Source organism: Hemicordylus capensis, chromosome 16 (assembly GCF_027244095.1).
Source record: "Hemicordylus capensis ecotype Gifberg chromosome 16, rHemCap1.1.pri, whole genome shotgun sequence".
NCBI classification, from domain to species: Eukaryota; Metazoa; Chordata; class Lepidosauria; order Squamata; family Cordylidae; genus Hemicordylus; species Hemicordylus capensis.
The window spans coordinates 7,317,683-7,330,111 of record NC_069672.1 but is presented as its reverse complement, the minus strand read 5'-3'; the positions used below and the strand labels follow the sequence as shown (position 1 = coordinate 7,330,111).

The following is a 12,429-nucleotide window of genomic DNA, read 5'->3' as shown; positions in this document are numbered from 1 at the left end:
AGATGTTGCCGGACTACAACTCCCATCATCCCCAGCCACAATAAATCATAGCTGTGGATGATGGGAGATGTAGTTCTGCAACAGCTGGAGGGCCACAGCTGGAGGGCCACTCTGTATTCAACAATGACCATTTATGTAGGGGGACAGGGATCCGTTCCCAACACCTCCCCAGGAAATTGCTGCCTTCGACCATGTAATTGGATTCAGCCTCACTTTACCCATCCATAGGGGTGTGCATGGAACCGGTTGGTCTGGTTCGGTTCAAGTCTGAACTGGACCCGGACCAGACCAGGCCAGTTCGGTCTGGCAACCCCTTGAACCACCCCCCACCCGGTTCCGGTTCAGAGGGGTTAACAAGGTTTTTTCAAATTTAAATTTTTTAAAAAAACTTTCCTCCTCCGGGGAGTTGTCCAAGTCAGGGAGGGGTGTCCACAGAGGTTCCCCCTCCCCCCGCCGGCCTCCCTCTTCCCCTTCAGTGCGGTGGCCATTTTGGAGGCCACCGCACCTACGCAATGAGCCTTTTTTGGTCCAGGGTTGGACCGAACAGGGGGTGGTTTGGTTTGACCCCGAACAGTCGAACCGGAGCGGTTCGAGGTCGAAAACATTCGGCGTCGAACTTGTTGGCACATCCCTACCCATCCACTGCTATGGGTAGCTCTCGGCATACATGCCTGCTGCCTGAATAGCAGTGGCAGGCCTGTGGTTCAGCCTGCATGAAGGCAACAGGACCGTAAACCACTCAGCACTCACCCTGTCCGTTCTGATAGTGCATCTTCTCTTCATCCGAGTCCTGGAAGGCTTTGCTGTAACCACAGTGCCTGCCGCACAAGGGAGAGGGCATCAGGAGAGTTACATGGGAAGCTGCCTTACGCAGAGTCTGACTCTTGGTCCATCTGGCTCAAGACTGTCTGCACTGACTGGCAGCAGCTCTCCGGGGTGTCAGGCAGGAACCTTTCCTAGCGATACTTGGAGATGCTGTCGGGGACCGAACAGGGGATCTTCTGCATACAAGTCAACGCTCTATGGGTAGGAACATAGGCAGCTGCCACATACTGAGTCAGACCATTAGTCCATCTAGCTCAGTATTGCCTACACAGGCTGGCAGCGGCTTCTCCAAGGTTGTAGGCAGGGATCTCTCTTAGCCCTATCTGGAGATGCCAGGGAGGGAACTTAGGACCAAGAGCAAGCTGTTGCTCAGCTGGGGCGTCCCCTCTCCCTCAGATCCCAGGGCCATTTTCAATTCTAACTATGATCCTGCACTCTGCTAATGTTCAGAGGCACTTGACTCGGTAGGATCACTCCATGTTGCGACTCTTCTGGCCTGTCCAAGGATTTTAACGAAGGTGCTGTGCACTGGGCACCAGGGGTGTGCATGAACTGTTAAAATCCCGAACTGGTTCACCTCGAACCGGCCCGGTTCGGCGATTCAATTGTAAAACGAACCGGAGGCCGTTCATTCCGTGATTGAAACGAACCAAGCCTGGTTTGGGCTGACCAGTTCAGGATCGAAAGCATGGCAGTGAGAGAAGTAGTTAAAGTTTCTTAGCGGCTCAGCAATAGCCGCAGGTGCCACCACTAACCCCCGTGGCACAGCCTAAGCACGTGGCACTCCCCCTGCAGCAAGCCACCCGTTTGGCGGTGGCACAGTTCTGGATTTTGAGGATTGCTCCATTTGTTGAATCTAGGCCAATAGCCAGGGGTTATGACCATTGTCAGTCAGCATCTACAGGAGGGCCAAAGTTGAGCGGCCCTGCTCTAAGGGCAATATTTTAGAGCAGATAGTACAGCCATGTAGACCCCCATGCAAATGCAAACCAAGGCAGATCCTGCTTAGCAAATGGGCCCATTTGGTCTCGCTTCCCCAAAACCAGCTCTCCCCACTTCAGACTAGAAGTGTGAGCACTGTAAGAGATTCCCCTCAGGGGATGGAAAGAACAGAAGATTTCAAGTCCCCTCCCTGGCAGCATCTCCAAGATAGGGCTGAGAGAGATTCCTGCCTGCAACCTTGGAGAAGCCGCTGCCAGTCTGTGTAGACAATACTGAGCTAGATGGACCAAGGGTCTGACTCAGTATATGGCAGCTTCCTATGTTCTTATGTTCCCCCCATAACAAATGCAACTGTTTTATACTGAGTCAGACCATTTGTATATCTAGCTCAGTATTGCCTACCTCAAAGCTATGACCCCATCCTCTAGGAAGCTGCCTTCTGCTGAGTGTGACCTTTGGTCCATCTAGCTCAGCGTTGTTACACTGACTGGCAGCATCTAGCTCAGCGTTGCCTACCCTGACTGGCAGCAGCTTCTCCGAGGTCTTTCCCAGCCCTGCCTGGAGATGCTACCAGTGAATGAAGCTGGGATCAGCTCTACTGCTGAGCTATGGCCCCTCCCCTATGGGGAATATCTTCCAGCATTCACACATACTAGTCACCCCTCCAAATGCAAACCATCCTGGACACTGCTTAGCAAAGGGGGCAATTCATGCATCCCAAGGGGGCAATTCATGCATCCCAAGGGGGCAATTCGGTCCTCCCCTACAAACCCATCTGGATGTGGTCATTTGGCAGAAGCTGGCCTTCGGGGCGAAACCTACCTCTTCTTGCAGACCAGGAACAGCAGCAGAGCGATGAGGCCAGTAATTAGCATGAGGCAGATCCACACGACCGTGGTGGTGTCATAGGGGGGAGCTACTGGAGAGAAAGGTTGCAGAGAGGATTTCAGCCAGGGAGCGAAAGTTTTGCAAACAAGCACACCCTCAGAGCTGAACCTTCCCCCTCCCTTTCTCAGTGCTTCCTATAAACCTATGGCACAGGTACCTGCCTTCTACTGAGTCAGACCATTGGTCCATCTATCTCAGTATTGTCTGCTCTGACTGGCAGTGGCTCTCCCGACTCTCACTCTCTTCCAGCCCTTAGATGGAGATGCTTCCAGGGAGGGACCTTCTGCATGCAAAGCAGATGCCCTGCCTCTGAGCTATGGATGCTTTGATGAAGCTGCCAAACGGAGTCAGACCATTGGTCCATCTAGTTCAGCACTGTCTACTCTGACTGGCAGCAGCGCTCCTGGGTTTCACTCTCTCCCAGCCCTACATGGAGATGCTTCCAGGGAGTGAACCTGGGGCCTTCTGCATGCCAATCAGATGCCCTTCCATTGTGCTGTAGCCCCATTCCCAGTGAAAGGAAGCCGATGTGGGGGGTAGGGTGAGACGGCCGGCCGAGCAGTGGCCAGGAGAACATGGCTCTCTTAAGTAAGATTGACTGTTACAAAACAATCAAGGGACAATTATACATACATGTAATCTATTTATTAGTAATCTTCCAAGTTCAATAAACCTCAGTTTGAGAGAGAATTATTCACAATAATCCACAATGCTACATGCTATATTATAACAAGAGCAGCCATTTACCTTACAGACTCAACCAGTATATGTGAACAGATGTAACAATAAGTCCTTAGAAAAGAAGAAATAAGTTGTTCTAGTACAAACTAATCTGCCTTCTTTCCTTTCACGATCCCTACAACTGGACTCAATGTGGTCCAAATCGGGTAGGCGGTTCACAAGTTAGCCCACTTGCGCCTCCAATGTCCATGCGTCCGCCATCTTGAAGTGGGGTGGATGACATCATCGCAAATCACACCACCGAGGCATCTCTTTGTCACCCTACAACTGTATCCGGTTTGGTTCATATTGCTCTACGTGTTGCTGGGTGATCTCATAAGCCTATGGGAAAGTAGGTTTAAAATCCAGTCTGGCAACCTCCAGACTTGACTGCTGCAATGCACTCTATGTGGGGCTGCCCTTGTATGTAGTCCAGAAACTACAGCCGGTTCAAAATGCAGCAGCCAGGTTGGTCTCCAGGTCATCTTGGAGAGAGCGTATTACTCCCGTATTGAAAGAGCTACACTGGCTGCCGATAAGTTTCCGGGCAAAGTACAAGGTGCTGACTATAACCTATAAAGCCCTCAACGGCTTGGGCCCTGGGCATTTAAGAGAACGTCTTCTTCGTCATGAACTCCACCACCCATTGAGATAATCAGGAGAAGTCCATCTGCAGTTGCCATCGGCTCGTCGTACGCCAGCAACGCATAATCAAACAGCAACACATAATCAGCTTGTGGAATTCTCTGCCATGAGATGTGGTGACAGCCAACAGCCTGGATGGCTTTAAGTGGGGTTTGGATAATGTAATGGAGGAGAGGTCTATCAACGGCTACTAGTAGGAGGGCTGTGGGCCACCTCCAGCCTCAGAGGCAGGATGGGTCTGAGTACCAGTTGCAGGGGAGTAACAGCAGGAGAGAACGCATGCCCTCAACTCCGGCCTGTGGCTTCCAGCAGCATCTGGTGGGCCACTGTGCGAGAGAGGATGCTGGACTAGGTGGGCCTTCTTGGGCCCGATCCAGCAGGGCTGTTCTTATGTTCTCACCTGGTGGCTACTCCGGGACAGGCCTTCTCCGCTGCTGCCCCGAAACTTTGGAACGCACTCCTTACCGAAATAAGAGCCTCCCCATCTCTTACAATTTTAAAAAAATCTTTAAAGACACATCTGTTCACCCAGGCTTTTAATTAAATGCCTTTTAAAATAGTTTTAACATTGTTTTAAAATATTGTTTTAAGGCTTTAAACTGTTGTAATCTTTTAACTTTTTGCTGTCATTTATTTTAAATAATGTTTTGATTTCTCTGTTGTCATTTATTTGTTTTAACTATTGTTTTAACTTTTCTGTTGTCATTTTTTGTTGTTGTAAACCACCCAGAGATGTGAGTATTGGGTGGTATAAAAATATGATAAACAAACAAACAAATAAAATGTTGGCTTCCAGGAGGAAACAACAGATACTGTCTACAATTTAATATGTGTACAGTAAGCAGAGGTAGAGAAGCCACTGAGGAAGGAGCTGTATAGTTGAAATGCATCTAGCAGTTATCTGCTGTTTGGCTATATATATGTTGAACATGATGATGATCCTGGAAAGAATTAGATGGAGAAATTACATATTGTAATTCTGAAGAGATTTTGTTGCAAATAGTTGGTATATATCATAAGAACATCAGAACATAGGAGGCTGCCAAATACTGAGTCAGACCATTGGTCTATCTAGCTCAGTATTGTCTACACAGACTGGCAGCAGCTTCTCCAAGGTTAGAGAAAGGAGTCTCCCCCAGTGATATCTGGAGATGCTACCAGGGAGGGAAATTGGGACCTTCTACATGCAAGCAAGCAGGTGCTCTTCCCAGAGTGGCCCCATCCCCTAAGGGGAATACTTTAGAGAATTCACACATTCAGTCTCCCATTAATTGAAAACCAGGGTGGACCCTGCTTAGCAAATTGGACAATCCATGCTTGCTACCAGGCCATCTAATAGTGCAGCAGGGAAATGACTTGACTAGCAAACCAGAGGTTGCCGGTTTGAATCCCCGCTGGTATGTTTCCCAGGCTATGGGAAACACCTATATCGGGCAGCAGCGATATAGGAAGATGCTGAAAGGCATCATAATCTCATACTGCGTGGGAGGAGGCAATGGGAAACCCCTCCTGTAATCTACCTAAGAAAACCACATGGCTCTGTGGTCGCCAGGAGTCGACACCAACTTGATGGCACACTTTACTTTACCACAAGACCGCCTCTCCTCCAGACACACCCCACATTTTTCTAAAATGACATCTCTCATTCAAATGCCAACCAGGGCAGACGCTGCTTAGCAAAGTTGATGCTTGCTACCACAAGACCAGCTCTCCACCCCTCAGTATTACTATATTGCAAGTGGCACTGTTGTAAGGCATTCTTTCCTCTCAAGCTGAGGATTATCAAACTTGGAAGATTACTAATAAATAGATTCCAAGTCTGCCCTGGGATAGCTTTGGCTATCGCAGGTAGGGATGTGAGAACCGGTTCGGTTTCGAACAGCTTCACCATCAAACCAGGCCTGTTGGAAGGCTTGCCCTCAAGCCAAGCTGGGCCCAGTTTTGTTCAGCTCGACTCATTTTGCATACCCAGGCACGTAAATGGTGAGTGTGCATGCATGGAGGCCTTCAAAATGGCCACCATGAGCAGGCAGAGGGCTGGGACGGCCCGTAATCAGGCCAAACTGGCCTGAAAAGGGAGGCCGGAAGGGGGAAGGGGAACTTTCTGAGACACACATTACAACCTGGACCTGGCAGTGAGTTATTTTTAAAACAACAACCAGAGGTGCACTTGGGTAATTTTGGAGCCTGGACCTAGAGGCCTTTGGAAGCTGCCCCTCCCCTGCAAATCAAGCATAATCATGCTTGGCCGGGCCACCACACCCCCCAGGACAGACTAGCAATGATTTGGGGGTCCCCAGGGCCTGTGGAGACCCTGGACTTCAGCCCCAAAGTCCAGGGGAAAGAGCGCCTCTGACTACAACAACAAGACAATTAAAACCCCAGATCGAATCGACCCCGAGCCGAACAGGGGTTCTAGTTTGGGGTGCCAAAACAAAAAAATGTTCGGTCCGGTTCGAGTCCGGTCCGGACTCGAACCGAACTGGGCAAACCGGTTTTGTGCACACCCCCAATCGCAGGCCGGACTGTCACACAGGGGAAGAGGCGACCCTGCAGCCCTACTAGGAGCAATATGCAAAAGGGGCTGGAAGATATCAGTGGATAAGGAGGAGAGAATGTACTCAAAGCAAGGCAGGACAGGCCTATAGCTCATTCGGCATGGGGTCCAATGGCTCACACCCTGGGGCAACAAGGAACAGAGGGACGCAGGAAGAGGAGTCCTACTGAATCAGACCATTGGCCCCATGCCCCCCACAAAAAACCCTAGTTGCTCTAGGGTTGCCCCTGACATAGCGTTTCTCCCCCTGCTTTGCCTCACTTGCTTTGGTGGTCTCCACTTCCACCGCCTGGCTGAATCTGCCACAGCCAGCCGAGGTGCGGGCTCGGACCTGGAAGACATAGCGGGTGGCCGGCTTCAGACCCGAGACTGTGGTGCTGTTGCCCTTGGACTTCAGGGTGGAGTAGCTCTGCATCTCTTTGTCCTGGGGAGACAGAGGGGGAGACTGGATTGCCACCCTGTGTGGCTAGGAAGGCGGATGTGGTTGGAAATCAATTTGCACACACAGCCATTTCAAAGGACCGTGAACCAATGGATTGCATTGGCAACCAGAGTTCCCTCTAACAGGGGTTCCCAGATGTTGTGGACTACAACTCCCAGAATCCCCAAGCAAAAGCCCGTGCAGCTGAGGATTCTGGGAGTTGTAGTCAGCAACATCTGGGAATCCCTGTTAGAGGGAACACTGGTAGGCAATGTTATTTCCCCCCCTTTAAAACAACAACAACCCTTTTCAAACCAAACATTAACACAGAAACATAGGAAGCTGCCATATACTGAGTCAGACCATTGGTCCATCTCGCTCAGTATTGTCAACACAGACTGGCAGCGGATTCCCCAAGGCTGCAGGCAGGGATCTCTCTCAGACCTATCTTGGAAAGGAGAGCTGGTCTTGTGGTAGCAAGCATGGACTTTTCCCCGAAGCTAAGCAGGGTCCGCACTAGTTGCATTTGAATGGTAGACGACATATGAGCGCTGGAAGAGATTCCCCTCTGGGGATGGGGTTGCTCTGGGAAGAGCAGAAGGTTCCAAGTTCCCTCCCTGGCAGCATCTCCAAGACTGGGCTGAGAGAGATTCCTGCCTGCGACCTTGGTTGGACTCAGTATACGGCAGCTTCCTATGTTCCTATGAGATGCCAGAGAGGGAACTTGGAACCTTCTGCTCTTCCCAGAGTGGCTAAGGGGGGGAATCTCTTCCAGTGCTCACACATCTAGTCTCCCATTCATAAGCAACCAGGGCAGGCCCTGCTTAGCTAAGGGGACCAGTCATGCTTGCTACCACCAGACCAGTTCTTCTCCTCCTCCAGTCAGACAACTGGTGTATCTAGCTCAGTACTGTCAACACTAACTGGCAGCAGTTCTCCAAGGTTTCAGGCAGGGGTCTTTCTCAGCCCTACCTGTAGATGCTGCCAGAGGCTGAACCTGGGACTCTCTGCCTACAAGGCAGATGCTCTACTACTGAGCATCAGCCCCACCCCGATGTTTTAAAGTGCCCTGAGTGGTGGGTCTGGTTATGACCTCCTGCCACTCCACCCTTAGCCCATGAGCCATGTCAACATAGAAGGAAAATTGGCTGGTACATACCTCCCTCTGATCGCTACCCAATAGAGCCTGAAATGTTGAATATCTGGGTTTGCCCACATTTGACTTTGTAAGGCACTCCATGCAGCCTAAGCCCCAGAATACACACCACAACATTGTAAATTGGGATCTGTGGGTTCCCCTGATTTTCGGTTGTGTGTTAGCAAAAACCTTGGTAGGAAGGCGTGGTTGTCTGCAAAGCAAGACCTGGCTAAGGTGGCACCATCCTACCCAGCCTGCGACCCCAGCATTTTATTGAGGACGGACAGAACACCATTTCACTCAGCTCCTGGCGAGCGGATGATCACTCTCCCCTTCTCCTATCTAGGTTTTTGCGAATGCACAACTAAAAACCAGGAGAGCACACAGCTCCTGAAGTGGGTTGGGCACTTGCCCTAGCATTACATTTCCCCCTCCTCTTCCCTCAGTTTCTGCTGACACATTGCCAATTTTCCGGAGCATACATGAGACTTGGCGCCTGACTGGAAGCTCCTCCTCCCCCCATTTTGGTTGTGAGTAGGGGTGTGCACGAACCCCAAAACACAGTTTGGATTGAATTCAAATTGAATTTGAACCGAACCGTGTTCGGCCAAAACAGTCCAGTCGAACCGTGTTCTGCCGAAACGGTTCGGTCGAACCGTCCAGTCCATTTGACTTTGAACATTTTGTGCAAACCCCTAGTCATGAGGAAATGGGGAGTGGCTGTTTGGGCTGGGGAAAAGAATGTTTCCACCTGGATCCAATCTGAGTTTGCTTCTTTCCCCCTCCCTCTCCAGATGAACACATCAAGCTGCCAGCTTACTGGGGCACGTATCAGCTTGTTGGTGCACTTAGAGGTCTTTGGAGCTTTGGAACCCACAAGACTTAAGCTTTCCAAGAGAATGCAGCAACGGTGCTAGGGAACTTCTGAAGAATCTTCCTTCACCAGAGTCTTTACAGAAAGTTATTGGAGTGATTTAAAATGACCTTAAACCGGTTCGACTCTAAAAATAGAATTGCTAGGGATTTTAGATACTATCAGGCCACCAATTAAGATGGGAATAAGAAATGGATTTGAAATGGATCCCCCTGTGATACAACTCCCAAACAATCCAGGCCTGGTGATTTCTTTTATCTCAAACACAATGGGTTGCAAAAGAGAGGGATTTTTAATATGTTCTCCCCCTAGGAAGCAGATACACAAGATCTTTCTGCACTGATTGAGAATGTTGTTGATACAGCTGAGCTAAGGAATGTCCCCTATTCCATTCTGCTTCCATTCCGTGGCTTTGCTTGGGAGATCCCACTGTGCCTGCCTCCCAGTTTAACTTGGAGACTTTCCAAAACTAATTTTAGAAGGGGCACACACAGTTTGCTGCAGTTTTTCAGTTTGTGTCTTTTTCTTCCTGACAAACTACCCATGCGCACCAGCACACATGCACATGGATTGAGTCTATGTGAGAAGCAATCTACATTTGATTGCATCAGGATTCCTTCTTTGCATGGTGATTAATCAACACACATAATTACCACGTGTGTGCATTGCATCTTGATGCAATCACATTAAATCATGTGCAAAGAGGAATCTCAGTCCATGAGGATGGGCGTTGAGGTATATTGTTATCCCGGGGTAAACAGAAAAAAAATGAATTGACTGCAAACTGTGGCACAGAGGTCTGAGCAAAGTCAAGAAATTGAACCAGAAAGCATTTAAGAAGGAAGGGGAGAAAAGGAAGGGAGGTAAGAAAGAAAGAAATAGAGAAAGAGAAAGAAAGAGAGAGAGAGAAATAGAGGAAGAGAGAGAAAGAAACAGAGGGAGAGAGAGGGCGAGAGAAAGAAAGAGAAGAAAGAAAGAGAAAGAAAGAGAGAGAGAGAGAAATAGAGGAAGAGAGAGAAAGAAACAGGGAGAGAGAGGGAGAGAGAAAGAAAGAAAGAGAAGAAAGAAAGAGAAACAAAGAGAAAGAGAGAGAAAGAGATAAAGAGAGAGAGAGAAAGCGAAAGAGAAAAACAGAGAGAACGATAGAAAGAGAGAGAAACAGTGAAAGAGAGAAAACAAACAGCGAAAGAGAGAGAGAGAGAAACAGTAAGAGAGGGAGAGGGAGAGGGAGAGATATGTTTTGGTGCTATGAAATCAGTAATTCAGGTAATCAGTAATATTTAAAATGTGCAACCAGATGCAAAACACAATCAGAAGCAGGAGGAGCAGGAGGAATTCTAGAACATGTGTGCTGTTCAAAAATTCAAAGCATGCAAATCATATTAGAAGATGTACAGTAATATATAATTAATTACTGCCTGGTAATAATGAGAAAAGTAAAACGAGTAGTCCAGGCTTCTCTGGAGCCCAGATCCGGACCAACTGTTCCCATTGCTCCACCAAGATGCCACGACTTCTCCCCACAGAGTCCTCCTCAATGAATATCACGTTCTTCTGCAATCGTGCTGTCCAATTCCCAGCTCTGAGGATTTTCTCCTGCTCTGTGCAGGTTTCTAAGTGCCATGAAATGTGACTCCAGGCCACCATGTGTGGCTGCACAGAGGAGAAAATGCACAGGTGTGTGTGTGTGGTAGAGGCACGTGCACATTTCACTCGCAGAGCATTGTGCAGTTCCGAATTTTCCTTTAGAAAAGCTCTGCCTGCAGCAACTTGGAAGCCCAACTCTGGGGGGGGGGGGCGGGATTCCAGTGAAGATACTTACAGGGATTATCCTAATGCAAAGCTTTCAATCGGCAGCAGAGTGAAGTTGGCGCTGACCCATGGTGGGTCAGCCACGGCCCCTGCCCACCCACCGCTGGCCCCTACTTGCCACCAGTTTGCCTCCCTTTGCTGGCCACAGTGACGCATAATGACACTATCACCCTGGCGTGAGCCCATCCCAGAAATAACAGGCACCAGGACTGTCGTCTATCTGTAGCTCAGCAACCTGGAGGAGTTTTGCCTTCCAGGAGCCAGAAATCCCCGCCCAGTCCTCTGGATTGGACCCTTTGATTTGAACTTCCCACGCATTCTTCCTTTTTAGGAAAGGCCTACCCTCCAAACAGTTGCTCCAAGTGAAGCCTAGTAAATGTAATGTAAGTGTAAAATAATAGTCCTCTCTCAAAGCCTGCCCATCACTACAGGTCTCACCAGTTCTGGTCTAGTTAACTGTGGTTACTGAGCATGCTCAGGATATATCCCTGTGTTCGATGCAGGCCTGCAAAATGGCCACAGAGGTCTAATCAATTTTGGTCTAGTTAATTGTGAATACTGAGCATGCTCGGGATGTATTCCGGCGTTGTTAGCTGCTGGCCTACAAAACAAAAGCAGACAGAGGCCTGTGTGTGTGTGAACTTATTCATCAATAATACATGCACAGGTGTCATTAAACCATAGGAACATAGGAAGCTGCCATATACTAAGTCAGACCATTGGTCCATCTAACTCAGTATTGTCTTCACAGACTGGCAGCGGCTTCTCCAAGGTTGCAGGCAGGAATCTCTCTCAGCCCTATCTTGGAGATGCTGCCAGGGAGGGGACTTCGGACCTTCTGCTCTTCCCAGAGCAGCTCCATCCCCTGAGGGGAAGATCTTTCAGTGCTCACATTTCTAGTCTCCCTTTCATATGCAACCAGGGTGGATCCTGCTTAGCTAAGGGGACAAGTCATGCTTGCTACCATAAGACCAGCTCTCCTCCTAGACCAGCTGTCCTCCTAAAACCAACTCCTCCTCCTCTGCCATGCCACGGCAGAGGTATCATGGACGTGACATGTCACATTAAACCATGTCACGGCAGAGGGGTCATTAAACCATGTCACGGCAGGCAAAGGGAGGTACATTGGCAGTGACGCCAGCAGTGAGCAGGTGCCATAAAGGCCAGCGGTGGGTGGTCAAGAGGCTGAAGAGGCCAGTAGCAGGTGAGCATGCTGGCCCGACTATCTTGGCTCCCATATGGCGGCCCGTGTGCAAAGCACATGTTTGCTCAGTTACAGATCTGCCCTTGCTTACACTGGTCAGTAGGATGGTCAACGGTCACCCTTCCATTGGCCACCCAGCCCCCAGCCAGCAGTTACCTTCTCATAGTACTTGATCTCGTATTCCAGAATGATGCCGTTGGGTTGGTCTGGCTCCTGCCAGAGGAGCATGACGCTGTTCTGGCCCACGTTCTCCTGGCGGATGGCCAGCACTTGGGATGGGGCTGCAAAAACAGATGGCAGAGCATAAGGAACGAACAAGAGAGCCTGGGCGGCAGAGGGGACGGGGACACATGGGCTTAGTCTTAAGAACTGGTTTGCCATGGTACAGCTGCAAGAAGATGGT

General features: G+C 49.6%; 1 protein-coding gene across 3 annotated transcripts in view; it reads right to left on the bottom strand.

Annotated features, from left to right (window-relative positions):
- EPHA8 (EPH receptor A8) overlaps positions 1–12,429 on the bottom strand; it is an 88,368-nt gene that overhangs the window by 16,152 nt on the left and 59,787 nt on the right. For all 3 annotated transcript variants that reach the window (XM_053281381.1, XM_053281380.1, XM_053281382.1), the window contains 4 exons: positions 12,183–12,307; positions 6,839–7,001; positions 2,590–2,686; positions 751–818 (listed from right to left, as the gene is read on the bottom strand). In XM_053281381.1, coding sequence (XP_053137356.1) covers positions 751–818; positions 2,590–2,686; positions 6,839–7,001; positions 12,183–12,307 — 453 coding nt within the window. The remainder of the gene's footprint in view (positions 1–750; positions 819–2,589; positions 2,687–6,838; positions 7,002–12,182; positions 12,308–12,429) is intronic.